This window comes from Diceros bicornis, chromosome 19 (genome assembly GCF_020826845.1).
Source record: "Diceros bicornis minor isolate mBicDic1 chromosome 19, mDicBic1.mat.cur, whole genome shotgun sequence".
Taxonomy (NCBI): Eukaryota; Metazoa; Chordata; class Mammalia; order Perissodactyla; family Rhinocerotidae; genus Diceros; species Diceros bicornis.
The window spans coordinates 27,087,766-27,107,678 of NC_080758.1; the positions used below are offsets into that span (position 1 = coordinate 27,087,766).

The following is a 19,913-nucleotide window of genomic DNA, read 5'->3' on the forward strand; positions in this document are numbered from 1 at the left end:
CTGCCAGACTGTTTTCCAAAGTGGTTGCACCATTTTGCAATCCCACCAGCAGTGTATGAGGCTTCCAATTTTCCCACATCCTCGCCAACACTTATTATTATCTGTCTTTTTGAGTATGGCCATCCTAGTGGGTGTGAAGAGGTAGCTCATTGTGGTTTTGATTTGCATTTCCCTGATGGCTAATGATGTTGAGCATCTTTTCATGTGCTTATTGGCCATTTGTTTATCTTTGGAGAAATGTCTATTCAGATCCTTTGAGTGTTTTTTAATTGCATTATTTGTTGTTTTATTATTGAGTTATAAGAGTTCTTTATATATTTTAGATGCAAGTCCCTTATCAGATATATGATTTGCAAATAGTTTCTTCCAGTCTGTGAGTTGTCTTTTCACCTTCTTGATGGTATCCATTGAAGCACAAAGGTTTTTAATTTTGATGAAGTCAAATTTGTCTCATTTATCTTTTGTTGCTTGTACTTTTGATGTCATATCTAAGAAACTATCGCCTAATTCAAAGTCATGAAGATTTATCCCTATGTTTTCTTCTAAGAGTTTTATAGTTTTAGCTCTTACATTCTTCAGGCTGTTTTTACATTAAACAGTAAGTCTGGGTGCTGTCAGTGCATAAATATGTCAGAACATAAAGAACTTTCTAATTCTTTTTTACAGCTGCGTAGTATTCAATTTTATGGACGTACCATAATTTATTTACCTGGTCCTCTGTTGATGGACATTGTTTCCAATATTTTGCTCTCATAACAAGACTTCAGTGAACATCCTTAAATATAGATGGCCATTTCATACACATGTGAGTGTATACCGAGGAGCAGGACACTGGGTCTGAGGGCATGTGCTTTTGGTCTTTAATAGATGATGTCAGATTGCCCTCCCCTCCGGGCAGCAATGTCTGGAATACAACCATTAACTAATAACCATGGTGACTGTGTATTGAGTGCTCACTATATACTGGCAGCATGCACCCCTTTGCAATGACCCTGAAGGTCAGAATTGAAATCCCCACTTTACAGGGGTCTAAGGTCACGTGGTCTGTCCGACTCCTGACCCTGCTGACCTCCCGCCATCCACCCAGCCCCTGTGCCTTCAGAGGGCCTCGAACCTCTTCCAAAATAACTACAGAAGAATGCACAGGCAGCAGGTGGTGCCTGGAGAATCTCCTTCTAAGACCACACTCACTCGTGCGGAAGGCGAAGCCTGCTCAGTCACTGGGGAATCTTGAATGAGCACCTACTGTATGCTTGGCCGTGTGCTAGGAGTGCAAGTGGCCTCTGTCCTCAGGCCGCATTGCTCCTAGTCGGACAGCTGAGACTCAAAGACGGATTTCGGGAGATGTGGTCTGACTCAGGGCTTGGAGGTCTAGCTTTGTCAGGCAATGTGGATTCAGTCCTGATTCCATCCCGTGTCACTTTGGGCAACTTATTTCCCTTCTCGGTGCCTCGGTTTTCTCACCTGTAAAACGGCATTGTGAATAGTACCTACTGGCACGTCGAGACCCATTAAGTATATTAACCTTGTTGGCAAAGTGCTGTAGGAAATCCAAGGAAAGGAATATGGCGGAGGGTCAGGGAGGTCTTGGGGGGGAGGCAGGAGAAGGAGAGGGCAGTTGAATGAAACTGGGAGGAGGGATGGCTCAGGAGCCAGGTGACAGCTTTCTAGGCGGAGGAACAGTGTGTCCAGGCACAGAGGCAGGACAGCTCCTAGGCCGAAGGGGAAGAGAAGCATGTCGGGCGGTTGGAGCATCAGGTCTGTGCTGGGGCCTGAGGGAAGAAGGATGTAGCAGGAGCGACTTCCAGGTGCCTCAAGTCCAGATGTGGGTATCTGGGTATTATTTGACCGGCAGTAGGCAGCCATGGAAGGATTGTTGAGCTGGCAGTCCTGCCCTGTGTATCCCTATTTGCAACTTGGGCTGCCTCCATGGGGCAGGCTTCCCCAAACCTCATTTCTCCTTGAAGGGCAGCCTGGAACAGTGTTTAAGAATGAGAGTTCTGGGGCCAGGCTGCCTGGGTTGGTCTGTGGCTCAGCCACTTATGAGCTGTGTGACCTTGGTAATGTCACTTAATCTCTCTGGGCCTCAGTTTCCTCAGTCATAAAAGGGAGTTGTTCCTACTTCCCAAGGTTACAGTGAAGAGTAGATGAGTTGACCGGCGCCTGGCACATAGTAACTGCTCAATAAATGTTAGTTGTTCCAGAGAAGGAAGGCGAGGGCAATACGTTCTCTCTACCTGTTTCCCAGATGGGAAAATCACAGTCCTCCGAAGGTGAGTCAATGCTCAGGTCCCTTTGGAGGGCCAGGAGGGTTCATTCATTCATTTATTCATTCATCAGTTGTTTTCTGAGCACCTGCTCTGATGTTGGGGATCCAGTCAGTGGTGAACAAGGCAGCCTCCGCCCCAGCGAGCTCCTGACCTGCCCCAGGGTGTTGAAATTCCAGATGGTCATTGCCTCAGACACCCACACTCTCTTCCTGTGTTTCACCTGTGTCCTGCCCAGGCCAGAAAGACACTAGAATTTTAACATGAAGTGTCTTGTGAACCAAGCTCATCCCAGCTCCAAAATCTGGACAAAAGGATAATAGGAGTCAAAACAACCCGCTTTATCCCACTCTTCTTACAGATGAAGATACTGAGACCCCGAGAGGGAGGGCAGGAGCTGGGCCCCACGTCTCCCGATGCCAGCACACACCTCTCCCCAGTGCCCCGCAGCCCTGGGACAGGAGGTCAGGAGCAGGGAAGTGGGAGAATGCAGTCAGATTCTGGACAGTTTAAAGGTGGAGCCGACAGGATTGCTGATGGATGGGATGGGTGGGGGAGGGGGTGTGAGAGAAAGAGGGAGGAATCGGGGATGACTCTGGGGTTTGGCCTGAGCAGGTGGAGAGGGAGAAGGCTTCTGGTGGAGCAGACTTGGTAGTGGTGGCCGGACGGTGGAGGGGGTGGTGGTGGTCCCAATGCTTGTTGGATGAATGGATGGACGCCTTGCCCTGGCCCTCCAGAGAAGCCCAGGACACGCACTCGCTTTCAGATATGTCCAGGGGGACGTCTGGAGGCAGAGGAGGGGCCCAGGCTGAAGGTGTGAACCTGGGGGCCACAAGATGGACGAGGTTCAAGGACTGGGTTCTGGGGCTGCCAACATCAGGAGGTTCCATCCTAAGTTCAGGTTTTCTTCTTCCATGAAATTTCCAACTTTTAAATATTAGCAATAAATTCAAAATTGTAATAAACCTCTGCATGCCCCCCAAAATATGTCCATATGCCCCTTGTGGTCTGTGGCCTGGTTAGGACCTCTGGTGTGTGGGTCTGGAGTCAGACTGCCTGGGGGGAGCCTGGCTCTCAGTTCCCGGCTTGTGTGCCCTTAGGTGAGTGACTTAGCCTCTGGAGCCTTGGTTTCCTTGTCTGTAAAATGGGAACAATAATAGTACCCAACTCCCGGGCTTGTAGTAAGGGTTCTATAGCTGATAGTTATAATGAAATACTATTCATGACAGATTTTATTAGCGACCAAGGCAGATGATGCCAAAGGGAAAAGAATTTGCCTTGGGGTGGGATCCCACCTCTCCTCTGACAAGCTCTGTGACCTAGGACTAGTTTTTAGACCTCTCTAGGGTGAAGTTTGTTGCTCTTGAAGTTGGGCGATGGCTGGGATGCCTGTTGAGGCCTCTGAGCCCACGCCAACCACTTTCCTTCCCTGCCTCCTTCCCTCCAGCCTCGCCCACCCACCACCTCCCACCCTCCACCTTGCAGCCAGAATGCTCTTTCAAAAGCACAAATCTCAGCATGGTCTTTCCCTGCCTGGAGAAAAACTATGTTGGCTCCCTGCTGCCTTCAGGAAAAAGCCCAAGAGCCTCAGCCTGGTGTGGGGAGGCGGGAGGTGGCCCTCACCTCTCATGTCTCGTCTCCTTCCACTAACTGTGCTCTGTACCAGCTGCACACAGCCCCTCATGCTCTGCCCGCCCATCACCCGTCCAACACTTACTGAGTGCCTGCTATTTCCTGGACCCAACCACGTCCCTCCCCACAGTGACCCAACGCGTTCTCCACGATCTCTCTGCCTTCCCTCCTACCCCTTCCTCTCCGCAGCCCACTTTCCACAAGCAGCCAGAGGGATCTTGAAAAAATGCATTTTAGATGGTGTCACCTGCCCGCTTAAAATCCCTCCATGGCTGCCTATTTCACTGTGAGTGAAGCCGCGACCCCTATCCCATCTCTCCAGCCGCATCTTGCACAGTCTCCCTGCTATCCTCTCACCACTGCCTAAGACACTGGCTGCCTTCTCACCTGCGGGCCTTTGCACAGGCTGTTTCCCTTCCTGGATGCTTTCAACATCGCTCCTTCAGAAGGGCCTCCCTGACCACCTGCCCGCATCTGCCCTCCCTTGGTTTTTCCCACAGGTATGAATCACTTGTTCAGAAGGCAGAGCCACAGGGTCTGCCTGTGACTGTAGCACAGTGCCCGGCACTGGTATCTGCCCTTTCTGTTGGCAAAAATGCTACTCATCCTTCAAGGCTGAGCCCAAATGTCACCTCCTCTGTGAAGCCTTCCTTCCTTGACACAGCCCCACGCCCCACCCTGTTCCCAAGGCCCCTCCGGATCATTCCCTTCCAGTGCCTCCCCTGACAGCAGAGAGAGCTCCATCCTTGCTTCCTGCGAGCTTTCTTTTCTTCCTTTTCTGTCTCCCACACTCAACATTATGATTATCACTGGATGGCGAGCCCCTCAAGGCCAAGGAGCATCACAATCAGGAGAGCTAATGTTTATCGAGCGAGCGAGGCTCTGTGCTAAGCCCTTTCCCTCATCCTCTCCTTAAATCCTCACAGCCCTGTGGGGTCAGCTGTCCGAAAAGTCCCATCTTAAAGAGAAGCCGGGGAGGTGTACAGAGGCTAAGTCACATGCCCCCGGTCACCCAGCAAGTCAGACACCAGAGCTGGAGCTTCTAGTGAACAATGGCAGTAACTTACAGTAGCACCTTCCGTGGGCCGGGCCCTCTGCTGAGCCCTATTCAGGTGTTTCGTCCTCACAGTAACTTCTATTGCAACTCTACTCTATGGCGGGGAAACGGAGGCACAGAGAGGGTGTGTGACTTGTGAAGCTCAGGAAGCTAATAAGGAGTGGAGTAGGATTTGAACCCGTGCTGTCTGGCTCGGGGTCATGCTCTCAAACCTCAGCATGTGCTAGCCATTGTGCCCTCCTCCCTCTGACCTGCCCGGGAGGGTTCTGTGTGTCTCGGCACCCCTAGCACCTGGAATGGCAGCCAGCCCTCGGGAAGCACCAGTGAGTGAGTGTGCCATGAACGAGGGAGCAGGTAAGCCTGTGGACATGGGACCCTGCCCCAGCCATCCCGGAGCCCTGTGTCTGGAAGCCCAAAGACGCCTCAGCCTCTCACCCGGGCTCGGTGCCCCCCACCACCCGGTTGTCCAGACAGCCCCGGGGAAGGACCAGATCCATAAACATGAGGCTCCACTTGGGCCCAGGAGGGGCTCTGGGCACTGTACAAGTCCTCAATATTATTGCTTTATTGTCATTTAAATGGAGCCTGCCTCAAACAGGCCACCCAGTTCTAGCCACCAGCGCTGGACAAAACCCCCATTGAAAAGCCAATTACAATCACTCCATCTAAATTGTCATGGATTTGTATAGAAAATTACATCTCCATTTAGTCCTGAAGCAACGTCCTGGGCATGGACAGAGGGGAGGCTGGCCCATTTACCCCGCCGGCTCAGCGCGGGTGCCGCAGGCAGAGAGAAAGCCCGAGCTGCCGGGTCTTGGCCGGCCTGGGGAACAAAGGCCAGTTTGTGGGGGCCCAGAGAGAAACTGGGCCTCTCAGGGCAGCTCAGATTCCAGGCCTGGGCCGATGGACCCTGCCCCGCCAGCTGGTCTCCCCTGCTGGCGGCTGTGGCCAGACGAGCTCCTGACAGCCGGCTTCAGGCGGCCTGTCAGCCCCACCACCATCTGAGGCGGCGGGAGCTTGGCTCATGTCCATGCTGCCAGGAGATGATGGAGGTTTAGCCCGGGGAGCACTGGACTGGGATCCCAAGAGCTTGGTTTCATTCATTCATTCATTCATTCACTCACAAGTTATTAAATGCCTTGCCAGTGGCGTGAGACGCTTGAGAGCATAGAAGTGAGCTCCGGCTTCCGAGTGTCCTGGGTTTGACTCCAGACTCTGTCCTCAGCAGCTGTGGAGAGCAGGCCACTTTGCTTATTCATTTAGTCCTGAACTTGCTGAGCACCTCTTATGAGCCAGAGAACAGGACAAAATGGCCCTTACTCTTGGCCCCTAATGTCCAGCAGGGGTCCACTGTTTCTCAAATGATAAGCGTTCTGAGGGAAGCGAACAGGGGCTCACACGGGCTTTTGGGAAGAGCTATGTAAGCAGGCAGGTCAGAAGGAGCCGGTCATGCCAAGAGCAAGTGGCAAGGGCACTGCAGGCAGAGGCAACAGCATGTGGGGAGGGGGGGGTGGCGTGAGGCCGACTGGGCAGCAGAGTGAGAGTGTGGCAGGAGAGGAGTCAGTGGGAGCACCCTGAGGACTCCATAGGCCTCTTCTCTGAGCCTCAGTTTCCTCATCTGCAAAAATGGGAATGACAACCTTTGCCGCCGGGAGCTTGGGCCAGTTCCCAGGGAGTTAATGTATGTAAGGTCTCAGCGTGGAGCTGGGCACAGGATGCTCCTAGCTAAGATAGCCTAACTTGGATGGCGCTCTCCATGGGCCAGACAAGGACAGGGGTTTGCACGCATTAGCTCATTAATCCTCCCAACAGCCCTATGGGGTAGGACTATCACCATTTCAAGATAAGGAAACTGAGGGAACGGCACAGGTCAGCTAACTATTTGTTACTATTCCCATAATTCTCACTATGGGTTAGCCCAAGGCCTGGCACAGAGCAGACCCTCAGAGAGTATTTGTTGAATCAGTGAATACACCTGGAAGGGGGGTGCTGGGTGAATATGGGGCACTCAGTGGAAGATTCCTGTCTGTGTGCATGTGTGTGAGTGATTCTGAGACTGGGTGTAACTGCGTGGGATCCTGAGTGTGACTCTATCCGATGACTGTGTGTGGTTGTATGTGACTCTGAGTGCGGGTGACTGTGTCTAGCAGTGTCACACGCTTGTTCCTGGAGTCCTCACCCAAACAGCAGGTGGCTGTGGGGACTCTGTCAGACCGACTGTGTGTGTGGCTGTGTCAGACTGTGTGTCACTGCCTACATGCGTCTGTCTGGACCCAAAGGAACACTTGGCACCCTTCCTGGATGGCTGGCGGGCCTGGAGGCTGTTGCGGGGCAGGACGGGCAGGTTCAGAGGTGAGGAGGGCAGAGTCCTCGTCCTCCCCCGCCTGGCCCCACCAGGCAGACAGGCAAATGGAAAAAATGTTCACACCCGGGGCAGGCAGGCGGCCGCCCCACCAGGGACTGCTCTGTGCACAGAAAACAAGTTCTTCTGGTATCAGCTCGAGTTTGGCAGGAAGTGGCTTTTGGGTGGCAGGAAGTTGGATTCAGCTCATATCAGCTCCGGCCGAGGGGCAGGAGAGCAGTTATCTGGGGTTAAACAGAGTTACCAAGAAGCGGGGCCCCAACACCCAGTCCTCGATAGAGCTGAGGGCACAGCCCACCCCTCCTGGTTATTTGGGATGACAGGTGGGGAAGGGGAAGGACTGCCACCCATCATGTGCCTCCTGGGCCCCAGACCCCAGACAGAGCTCATCATCCACCTCCCATTACCCCCATTTAGCAGATGTGCAGACTGAGACTCTGAGAGGCAGTGACTTGCCCAAGGTCACCAGGACAAGTGGAGAGAAAGGGAGGAGAGAGACTGCAAGAAAATACAACTATCTAGAGACGAGAAAAACCAGGACAGAGAGCAGAGGAGAGGAGAGATGGGAACAGACAGAGAAAGTAGTTGAATGAATGCAGAGAGCTTTGACACTACGCCAGCCGGAAGACTTCTGGGGTGCCCACGGTGATGCCAAGCCCTCAAGTGGACATCACAGCTGACCTTGAGATCCTGAACCCATCTCCCAGATGAGGGGAGTGAGACGCACAGATCCCGCTGGCTGAGCCAGACCTGGAATCCAGGTCTGATTCTAAAGCCCATGTTCTTTTAGGCCATGCCCCTGTGGCCAATTTCCAGGGAAGGGAAGTGGCTGTACTAAAAAGGATGCCCAATCCCCCTAGCTGTTTGCCTGGGTACGCTGTTGAGGAATTCACCCAGTTGGCCAGTGGAGAGCCAGGGTTCAGACCTGGGTAGGGTGGCTGCAGGACTCACGTGCTTAACCATGTGACAGGGTGTGCCAAGCGCTCTGCCAGAGCAGGCAGAGAAAGCCACAGCCTTGCCCTCAGGCAGGGACCCAGAGGGTCCAGCTGCTGATCTGAGGCCCCAAAGCTATACCTGGTGAGACATGGAGTCTCCTATCTCCTAGCCCTGGACACCCTTAGCCCCCACCAAGCCCCCACTGAAGCCCCTAGAGAGTGGGCCACTGGTCCTTCTGTTCTCATCCCAAAAGCAGCACCCAAGCTGTTCCCTGGCTGAGATGCTGATTTGAAGCTCGGTTTGCATGTCGTTTGCACATTACTCAGTGCATGTCAGAAGGTATGACATCTCCCTTTCCTGGAGAAGGCTGCTGGGCCCCCCTGCCCTCCTCCAGACAGCAAAAATGCCAGCCGGCTAGACAGGGAGCTGCGCCCTGGCCTCTGACAGCACCCGCCTGCTGCCACCTCCCCCATCCCTCCTGGAGCCAAATTTAGGCAGCTCTGCTACTGAGAGATGGGGAGAGCGGAGGCAGGAAACGGTGAGGAGGCAAGCCAGCCTTGGCCCAGCCGGGTGGGGCTGCCCCAGGGGTGCCCCTGTCCCTAAAGCCCACGGCCCAGCCTCCCCCTCCCCCTCCTCCCCCAGGAATGCAGGCCGGGCTTGGTTGGAGAACGCTGGGTTCTCAGCTGCAGCCCAGGGTGCTGGCTACCCTGGCCCTGAGGGAGGAGGGAGATGGAGGGAGGGAGGAGGTCATGGCCGGGGCAGTGGGGAAGGGATCAGATAGCCTCCTCCTGCCCCAGACACCCGCTGCCACTGGGGACAGGAGCCTGCTCTGCTTCTCAGAACTTCCTGCCCCTCTTTGGCGCCCCCCCAACCTGCCCCCCCAAGGCCTGGTTGTGGGGTGGGGGGCAAGAGGCACAGCTGGGCCTGCGGGGACTGAACTCCCCGCAAAAGTCTCCACCAGGCCATCTCCTCCTTGGGCTAGCCTCTGGCCTTGGTGGTCTTGGTTTCCCTGCCTGAGAAATGGAGAGGCTGGCCTACAATGATTTCCAAGTGGCTACCCACCCTGAGAGCAAGGGTTTCTGGGAGGCCTGGCAGAAATTAGGGAGGTGGCAGTGGCTTTAGGCTCGGGAACTTCTCAGAATTCTCAGGTATGGCTAAGAGAGGCAGCTCCTCACTGATGCTGGGACCAGACGTGGGTGGGTGGAACAGTGAAGGAAGAAGACCTGAGCGAGATTCCAGCCATCAGAAGCGGGGAGCATGGGGAGATGGGGGAGGTGGAGTGGGGGAGGGTGGGGAGTTAATAGTGCCCAGTAGTTGGGAGCATGGATCCTGGGGTCTGACTGCCTGGGTTTGAATCCTAGCTCTGCCACTCTGTTCTTTGTGACTGTGGGCAAGTGGCTTCAGCATTCTGTGCCTCAGTTTCCTCACCTGTAAGATGGGGGTAATAAACCTCCCAGGGCTGCTGGGAAAGTGAAATGAGGCAGTGAATGCTTGGCACACATTAAGTCCACCATGCCAGCCACCAGTGTGATTGTTTTGTCTCCCTGAGCGGTGGGGAGGCCCCCCCCGGAGCTATAACGGATGTGGACGCGATGGGGAGGCACTGAAGCTTGGTGGTTAAATGGACATCGGGATGAGGGTTCAAGTCTGCATGACCCTGGGCAAATCGCCACACCCCGCTGCGCCTTGGGCGGGGAACAGCAGAGGCGCCTACTGCAGAGGGTCTATGAGGATTACACAGTTCAGGCTTGGCACAGCGCCTGGCACATAGCGGGCGCTCCCTGAAGGTGAGTTGGCCAGATCGAATGGTACCGCCCCGCACAAAGGACAGGTGGGCAGCGTCCCTAGGGGGGCGGGAGCAGGGCAGGTGCGCCGGGAGTGGGGAGGCGGGGCCGAGAGAGGGGGAACGCAAGGGCGGGCGGGCGCGCGCGCAGCAGGTGCGTGTGGAGAGGGCGGGCCCCGCGCGGGCGGGGTCTTCAGGTGAGCGGGCGCGCGCCCGAAGACCGGAGACTGGGGGAGGCGCGCCGCCCCGGCCCACCGCCGGAAAGCGTCCCTGTGTCTTTAACACCCTCCTCCCCGCGCCCCCCCTTGCCAGGCTGCAGCCGCGGAGCCGTCCCCCCTGCACTGACAGCTGGTATCTAATTACTGTGTGAGAATGGAAAGTCAGGCTGTCCCAGCTCCGGGGAGAGGGGATTAACGTCTCCTGCAGAATACACTTCCTCTGGTGGGTTGCCATGGTTACTCTCATTACCTGCCTGCCCGCGAGGAGCCCGCGCGAGCCGCTCCAGCAGGCCCTCCGAACCCGGGCCCGACGCGCGCGCGCCTCCCGGCCCCTCCCCGCCGAGGCGCACGCGCGTGCGCCGTGGGGGCAGCTCGAGCAGCCTCACCCCCGCCCCGTGCCCCGCCCCCCGCCCGAGCAGCTGTCAGCGGCGCGCGCGGCCCGGCCAGCCCCTGCGCGCGCTGTCAACAGTCATTAGCGCGCGGGCCGCTCCCCTCCCCCCAGCCCGGGGTGGGGCCCGCACCTGGGCCCCGCTCGTTAGCGCGCCCGGGCCACCGGTCGGCCCCGGAGGGACTCGCCATTGGGGCCTGCTTGGCTCAGGGCCTCCCCCTTCCGCCTAGAACCCCCCACCTTGAGCGACCCCATTCCCTGTCCTTGGCCGCGGCGCCAGAGGAAGGCGGATCCCCAGAGTCCTGGAGCGCGCCCCTCCAGTGTAGTGGTGACACAGCGGTCATTTATGGGCTTCTCGCCCAGGGCAGGCGCTATTCGTGCATCATTTGGGTTCCCACAGCCTTCCTGTGAGGTTTGTGCGTATTTCCTCAGCACAGGAGGAAACTGAGGCTCAAGCAGGCCAGCCCCTTGCCCAGGGCCAGGGCCGGATCATCCTCAGGCCTGTGACTTTCCCCCTAGAGCACCTGCGCCCTCCTGGCACCGCCAGGCCAGAATCCTGCAGCCAGGCCCCACCCTGTCCTGCCCCAGAGTGCCATTTGCTGCTCCCTCTCTCCATCCCTTACACCGGGGTCCTTGCCCCTCTCCTGCCAAGAGGTGGACACTTTGGCCGACTGCACCTCTTTCTCTCCCTCCCTTCCCTCTCATCCTTTCCAGATATCCCAGAGTTAACAAAACAAAACAAAAGAAAAAGAAATATTCAGAGCCGCTTGAAGGATATGGCAGCCATCTAAGGCAGTGCTGTTGGTTGGGGCTGACCCCAGGCACCTTTCTCTGTGGCCCAGGGTGTGCATTTCGGTCCCCGGCATGATTTGAAAGAAGATGGAGGTTCAGCGAAGCAGAAGGAAGGTCTTGGAATATGTGAGGCCTGTTCCAGATGGCAGGTGCGACGCGGTGGCGGCCCGCGCTAACAGTTGGAGATTGTGCACAGGGGTGGAGGAGAGGCAGGTGCTACGCTGAGTCCTGGCGCCTTGTTCATGGATTTATTTATTTATGGGGGGTGTGGTCTCAGCCCTCTGCCCCATCCAGGCCTACAGAGCTCCATGCAACCCTGGGTCCTAACATTCTGGTGTGCATCTTTATTTTGGAGGGGTTTTTTTGGTTTCCAGTTCACAGTAGGTAGTATTCATAACTGAGAGAAATTCCAGTACTGTCTTGTCCCGTTTAAGCAATACTCTCCCCTCCATCCTCGGATTGCCTTTTTACAAATGATGACCGGGTTCTCTTGCGGATTCTGAGGAGACACTTTCTGGATATTTGGGTGAGGGTCTTCATTCTGGCTTTCTGTTCTTTTCATTCTCAGTTGAGTGTGGTTTTTAAATGTGCCCTCCACCTCTTTTCTTTCCCTCTGAGGACCCTTTGCTCGGGGCTGACTCCTCCCCTCGGGTATTCTTTCAGCCCGGCCAGGAGATGGAATGAGACTTTGTAGGAACCCGAAAAAACTGCTATCCCCACTTCCAAAACCTTGGTCCTGCCTGAATGTATTAAAGTGTGGTCTAGGGGACAGGAGGAGCAGCCACGGGTCCAGAAGTGGAGAGGAGCATGCAGCTAATATATGCAGCAGCTTTTGTCTGCAATCGCAGCCCCTTAGCTGGCTGGCCCAGGTGGGATGGCACAGCCTCCTCACGTTTGCCTGTGCAGTCAACTCCCTGAATGAAGTCCTGGTAGGACAAGTGGTAGCCCAAGGTGTGTTTCCCCCCGGGGTAGGTTCTGCTGACTGACTTTCTTCTCTGACGACAGTCTCGATGATTTTCACGCCTTGTCGAGAGCCAGATCTGAAATGCACCCAAAATGCACCCAAACAGCACAGCCTAAGGACTTTCTCTGCGGTTTCTTCCTCTACTGTGGAAACCCAGTTGAGAAATGTCCCCTCTAGTTAGCTGCACCCTCTCACTCATGGCCTCCTCATTGCTGGAAGGCATCCGCTGCTAAAATATTGATGGTGGTGCACTAAACGGCGCCCTCGTGGCCTGAAAGAGTGAGCCCACCTTGATAAGTGGATAACTTATTACCAGCAAGTGGCTTGGAAGTTCCAATGGAAATGACGGAACTGCAATCCATTAACAATTGGACCTCACCTGCCATCAAGGGAAGGGGTCCATTTAATTGGCTTAGTGGGGAGGGAGGCAAGATTCGGTCAGATTCAGGAGGTCACCGGAGGGGTGACTCCTGATGACAGGTCATGAGGCCACCCCAACAGGGGCTGTCTGACGGCCTGGTAAGACATGCTGATCTCCCTCCTGAGTCTGCAGCCCTGGACGTAGCAATCCTCCTAGTGCTGAGCATTCAGATCATTTGAGGAAACTGAGGAAGCCGGAAAAGACCTGTCAAGGGATGACCTGCTTAAGTATTAATTAACTTTGCCAGGGAGGACTTAAAAATATGATGTCAGGATGCTGGGCACTGCTGCCCTTTCTATTCATAATCTGTGTTAAGTCTTTGGGCAGGTGTTTTGAATTTATACTAATGTTGCCTAATAAGATTCTTTGTTCCCACTATTAGGAAAATTGGCCTTTATTGGAGAAGAAAATATTAACACATTAGGCCTAGAAGTACAGAGCCTGTCTATATTTAATGAGCCATTGCCAGTTTCCCTCCTAGTTACATCCCTGGTTCAATCATGGAGACTTTCTTATCAGCAGTTCTCAAAATTTGTCATGCATCAGAATAATCTGGGGGGCCTATTAAAACCCCCAGAGTGTCAGATTTGGTAGGTCTGGGGTGGGGCCTGAGAATTTGCATTTCTAACAAGTTCCCAGGTGATGCAGATGCTGTAGTGGGTCCAGAGACCGCAATTTGAGAACGACTGTCCTGAATATTCTGAAACATCAGCAGTATTTAAGTAGACATTTGGTGATTTCCTAAATGACTTGTAACCTGGCCTTTAGTTTAGAACCCAAATAGGCTGGTTTTAAGGAAGACGGTGATGTCCAAGAAAGTTAGTAGCTCCATGAGTTTTTAAAAACAATTGCCATGTCTGGTTTTCTTAGCCTGGGTCTGGCCAGCTGTTTTGGAGTTGGCTGGTTCGAAAGGATGTAGTGCGTTACCATGGCGATAGTCTTCCCCACACAGGAAGGCCCCAGAGGCTGGTCCTGCACAACTGACCGAGTGTTTTCCATGGCTTTTCCCGTGGGGTGCTGCAGGGCTCCATTCCCTCACTCCTAGTTGGCGTTCCCAGGGAGCCGGGGGTAGTCAGGAGGCTCCAGCTCCCCCTTTATCCAGCCTGTAAATGAAGTGAGCTTCCTTAGTCAGTCCAGGGCCCAGCTGACTTAGGGCCACGGATCAGATTAAGCTCATTTGGGTACAAAGCAGAAGTGGTTGGCAGGGGCATCCCAAGGCTATGGGGAAGGTGCTTTCCGCTCCTTAATTAGCAGCTCCTGCCCTGTAGCACTGTGTCTGGATTCTCAGCCAGGGCAGCCATGCCTTTCCTGCAGCATGTAGCATGAAGGTTATTACCTCTATGGATGCAGGGCATGGCAGAAATGTCTTTGGCGCGTGACTGCCGTGGGATCCCTTTGTTCTTTTCCCGGGGTTCTCCTTGAAGGCCACGCAGAGATCCTGGTGTGCTTCCCTCAGGGTAGCACACATGGTGTCCAGGTGGCCACAGCTTACCTGAGGACAGTTCAAGGTGTGGCCCTGCAGACCTCATGTGGTTTGAATTCCGGTTGCTACAGGCCCTCTCCTTTCCTGTGTGCATCTCTGCAGTTGACATAAACCCATTACACGAGCCAGGTTTGAACGTCAGGGGAGATCGCAGTCGATTTTTAAAGAAGGGACTACTAAAAATGCTCCCCTGAAGAGTTTCCCTGGTATAATTTTATGGTCACGTTGGACCGGGTGCAAAGCTGTTGGTTACCCGTGTCTGCCTAAGAATGCAGGTGGGAGGCCAGGACAGAGACAGACCAGGCACTGGGCAGTTTCTGTTTAATCTGGGTTGGTTAGTTACACCCTGACTTTAGGAAAGCTTCTTCCAAGTTTGTGTGACAGCCTTAGCATGTTATTTAGGAACTACACAAGACTATGCATCTCTTCTGATGGTGGGTATTACCTCGGGGACCCGTTCTGTAACCTGAATGGATCAGAGGGACAGGAGATAAGAGCAGATTCCTGAACACAAAAAGTCCAAACCTTGCGAGCCTGTTAAGTGACAGATGCCTGACATTCATTCTTACCTAATCCTTGGTACATCCAACTAGGACTTTTTAGGCCCATTTTACAGGTGGGGAAACTGAGTTTCAAGAGGTCAAGAAGTGACCTGTGCAAGGTCACCAAGCTGGTTAGGGAGCACTTTCCCTCTCACCTATCTAAAATATTGTCTTTCCTCAGGTTGTTTTCTTTCTCCATTCCTTCCCACCAAATTTTATCTCCCTTTTCCAGGAGTATCTGTGTTCTGGCCTGAAACAACTTTATAAGCAGAGAGATCTGTTCACTTTTACGCAGCTAAACTCATCATTATGCTTCTTAATTCAGATTATCAAAATGTTGTGGAACTACCCACCCCATTATGCTTTTTTTTTTTTTTTGGTGAGGAAGATTAGTCCTGAGCTAACATCTCTTGCCAATCCTCCTCTTTTTGCTGAGGAAGATTGGCCCTGAGCTAACATCCATGCCCATATTCCTCTATTTTATATGTGGGACACCGCCACAGCATGCCTTGATAAGCAGTGTGCGGGTCTGCACCCAGGATCCAAGCCTGCAAATCCCGGGCTGCTGAAGCAGAGCGTGAGAACTTAACCACTATGCCACTGGGCTGGCCCCTATGCTTTTTTTTTTTTTAATATACATTTTTTCAAGTTTAATAGACATACGGAAAAGTACACAGATTGTAAGTGTTCAGATTAATGGCTTTTTAACTGAACACACCTGTATAACCACCACCCAGATCAAGAAATAGAATCCCAGGTATATTTTCATTCTTAAGGTTCTTTCGTTTGTTTTTGCCACGTGAACTTCTGGTTAGAAGTATATTATCAAAAGCAAAAATAAACAAGTGGGGCTACATCAAGCTAAAAAGCTTCTGCACAGCAAAAGAAACCATCAACAAAATGAAAAGGCAATCTACCGAATGGGAGAAAATGGCAAATCATATATCTAATAAGGGGCTAATATCCAAAATATATAAAGAACTCCTCCTACAACTCAATGGCAAAAAGCCAAACAATCCGATTAAAAAATGGGCAGAAGATCTGAATAGACATTTTTCCAGAGGAGACATACAGATATAACTGACCTGTTATAATATTTGTGTCATCCAGGTCTGTCACAGCAGTATTCGAAAATCCCAAAAATGCTGAGTAGTTACAAGTCAGCTAATGAATGAGCCCTGTTTACATATGGCCCAGGATTTTAGAAGGGGACTTCAGATACCCCCAAGAAAGAGGTCACGGTAACTCCTGAGAGAGTTTAAGAACAGAAGAGTCATGGAATTTTACAGCTCATCTCATATGTGAAGCTCAGGGAGGTTGAAGAGTTTGCCCACAATCTCACAGCAAGGAAGCAGGACCAGCACGCAGCTCTGCCTACACATACATACACACCCACACACACACACACCCGTGCACACACACCCCGGATGCATGCTATCTGAGAAGTCCCCATTGAAATGGATCCTGACCAGGAAGGAAGCCACTGGCAAGAGGGCCCGTACGGGGCCAGCGAGGTCACTGCCCAGGGTCACCACTCACGGACGCTGCCCACCTCTAGGGTTTGGTACCCTACACCCTAGACACTCAGCTGCCCTTCCTGCCCCATCTGCTCCCAAGTGGGCCACTGGCGGAGACAGCCCGGCTCCCCCATCCTGGCACGTTGGGAAAGTTTCTGGATAAAACCAAACCCCGTCTGTGGCCGGAATGTGTTGTGAGCGAGTGTCCCATTCGGCACGGCCTCTATTCTCTTCGGGCTACAAAGACCAAGGTCCTAAGCCAGCTCTGCCACTTGCCAGCCGTCATAGCACAGGCAGGTCCTGACCCCAGCAACCTCCAGGCTTGTAGTGATGTTTAGCCCTACCATAGCAAGAGGAAGCTTGGCACATGGCAAAGCACTTCTCCTGACAACATTTATCCAGCAGTTCCTCTGGGCCAGGCTTGTTGCTAAGCGCTGCACACATTTCTCGTTTATTCCTCACCGTAGCTCAAGGGAAAGGTGCTTCTCTTATCCCCGTTTCTACAGAAAGCACCCGAAGCACAGAGAAGCACGTGACCGCTCAGGGTCACACAGCCACTTAGATGATGGGGCCCCATGCAAACTGGAGAGGAGCGTGTCTACACCACCCTGCCTGGCTGCCGCTTATAACTGGTCATTTGGTAGTTATTTAGTGAACCTGCTGTGTGTCAGACATTGTGCTGGGTGCTGGGGAGACAGCTGTGAGCCGACAGACGAAGTCCTCACCCTCACAGAGCCGACGCTCTGAGCGGGATCCTTTGGGGAAGAATTCTCTTGGAGATTCGTGCTTCTGGTACTTTTAGAGAAAAGGCTGCCTCCTTTTTCTCAAATCCCCATCCCCACTGCTTGCTCATCATCTTTGAAGCCCCTCAGAGCCCTCGAAGTCTCTCCTTAAGGAGACGATGGCTGAGAGCCCGGTGTCCCCGAGTCTGTGGGTACCCCGTGCCCTATGAATAAGGAACTCACTGGAACAGCCTGCTCCCTTAGGGCCCTGGCCGCACCCCGAGCCTCATGCCCTACAGTGGCCCCCTCTCTCCCAGCCCTGCGAGTGGGGGAGGGCAGACCTTGGCCCAGCAGCTCCTTGCTATTGAAGGACCCCATCTCCATCCTGGCACACCTTTTCCGGGCCAGCCGACAGCACTCATGCCAGCCTGATAAGAGGCTTGGGGGACCCACAGCCACCCCGCACATGCAGCCCTACCACCTCCACGTGGCCTCGTGTCTGTTATTCTCTACATCTCCACACACAAAGAGCCCTGGTGCTGTTGCTGGCGCTCAGCTGCTGGAGTGGGGAGGATGGGCGGTGGTGAAAAGCTTTTCTGAAAGGCCAGGGTGGAGGCAAGAGTCACCCAGGTGATCCGAGCTACTCCCCTGGGACCCCAGCCCAGGACCACAGTGAAAGGTTACTGCTAATTGGCGAGCTCCTGATGGGGCCGCATCTATTTAGCACTCCCCCCTCCCCGGAGACTTCCAGGATGGTCTTGGCACAGTATGTGATCCGAGAGCTCCCCGCCTGAGTCTGGCACAATCTGTCTGAAGTCGTGAACATGGAGCCTCTTGGTTTTTAATGTGTCTTGCCGTTGTTGTTGTTCTCTGGCCGTTGTTTCCGGTAGATTTAGTAGCAGCAGCCACCCTGACTCTGGTGCCCCCTCCCTGGGGCCCTGTAGCAGGCTCCTTCCACCCCCAGCCCCTCAGACCTAACATCGGAGGGCTTGCGGGATCAGGGAGCAGCACTGTCCCTGCCCCCGACCCATCGCCCGGCCTCGAGGCCCAGCTCTCACCCTGCCATCATCCCCGACGCTAACACAGCTTGTCCACCCTGTCGCAGGGGGCAGATGGCCTATCGGAGCCGGAGGGCATCTCTCTGAAGCGGGTCGCTGTGGTGGAAGATTTCTTTGACATCATCTACTCGATGCATGTGGAGAGCTCAGCGGAGCCAGGCAAAGCCCCCAAGCACGCTGGGCAGAAGAAAACCTACAGAGCGGTGAGATTTCTGTCTCTTTGCCTCTGCTGGCAGCCCCAGGCCTTGGCAGGAGGCCACGGGCTCTGCACATGTTGGGCGGGGGGCGGGGCAGGGAGCTGAGGCTTGATGAAACAGCCTTTGGGGACCCAGGGGGGCACAGGGCAAGGGCATGGCAGCCAGAGATGGCTCACGGGGCGAGGGGGCGGGCCCTGTGGTCTGAGCACAGAGGAGAAGCAGGTTGAAGGGAGTGAGAGGGAGGGAAGGAGAGGGATGAGGGCAGGAGGACAGCCCTCCTCTTCCCAGTTTCTGCTTCACTTGTCCCCCCCCAGCCCTTGCAGCCTGCTCTGGGGAGGTGGGGGCGGGGGGAGGACTAGATGATAATAATCATAAGAGCAAAGGCTTCCGTGGCATTTACTGCGTGCCCAATGTGTAAGTTCATTTGATCCCCTACCACCCTGTGAAGTCAGTACTGGAAGTTCCTCAGGGGAAGTCTGAGGCCCTGGTCCCCACCCTCAAGGAGATCACAGTTTGATTGTGGGGGGGAGGCTGAGACCAAAACCAAAACACAAGAAACAGAAATGTCTCCAAGACTAGCTCTGAGGGAACGAGAACCCAGGCACCTGGGCATTCAGTCAAGGCACCTGCAGACACCAACGTTCGGTGCTAAGCCAGGGGGCTTCATGGAAAAGGTGGCGTAAGCTGGCATTCAAAGCTTTAGGTAGGCAGGAGGGAGCAGAGATGGCATTCTAGGTGGGAAACATCACACATGGGGAGGTGGAGGGGCCTGCCGGTGTTCTGGTCCATCCCCTGTTGACCTCGTCACCACGGCTCATGCACAGCTCTGAACCGCTTGTCCAGTGCCCACCACTAAACCAGTAAAGCCAAGTGCCTTATGTTCATTCAAGCTTCATAGCCGTCCTGTGATGGAGGCACTGTGGTCCCATTTCACAGTTAAGAGAAGCGAGACCCAGAAGGTTAAGCGACTTGTCTAAGGTCGCACAGCACCAGAGTGACAGTCAGCCGGTGCCCACCTGCCGCCTCTGTGTTGACTTTCTCTCTGGCTTCCTAGAGAAGCCCCTCAGTGACCTGCCCTCTGTGACTGGGCTTCCCCACTCAGGGCGGACGTGACTCCCCCAAGTTCTTTGTATAAACAGCCTTGGACTGCAGTGGAGGTGGTCTGTGCAAGTCTATAATTTCCCCCTGTGGCCTGATTTTTTAAAAATCCAACGTTCTGATTTGTCCTTGTCCTCAAAAGATGGCCTTTGCCCTAAATGAGTCTTAAGGATGAATCCACGTGCCAAGGACCTCAGAGAGACGAGGGGTAGGGATGAGGGAAGGAGACTGATTCTACCGTCTGCCCCGACCCCTCCTGCTTCTCAGTGCATGTGCGTTGGGGAATGACTCATGGGAAGTGAGTTCTGAGCGTATTTCCACCAGAGGGTCACAGACGAAGGGAGGGACACTCAGGCTGGGCCGGCGTGGACCCCTTGGTATTGACGAGACACAGCACATTTTCTCAGCCTTCACTTTGCCAGTGCTGGGCAGTTAGCGTGTCTGAGTACTTTTCACTCTCCAATCCTGTAAGCCTC

At 54.1% G+C, this 19,913-nt stretch overlaps 1 protein-coding gene across 1 annotated transcript in view; it reads left to right on the plus strand.

The window, feature by feature from the left end:
• Positions 1 to 19,913, plus strand: part of NOL4L (nucleolar protein 4 like) — a 127,445-nt gene that overhangs the window by 30,909 nt on the left and 76,623 nt on the right. Inside the window, exon 2 of the mRNA XM_058562945.1 lies at positions 18,190 to 18,345. Coding sequence (XP_058418928.1) covers positions 18,190 to 18,345 — 156 coding nt within the window. The remainder of the gene's footprint in view (positions 1 to 18,189; positions 18,346 to 19,913) is intronic.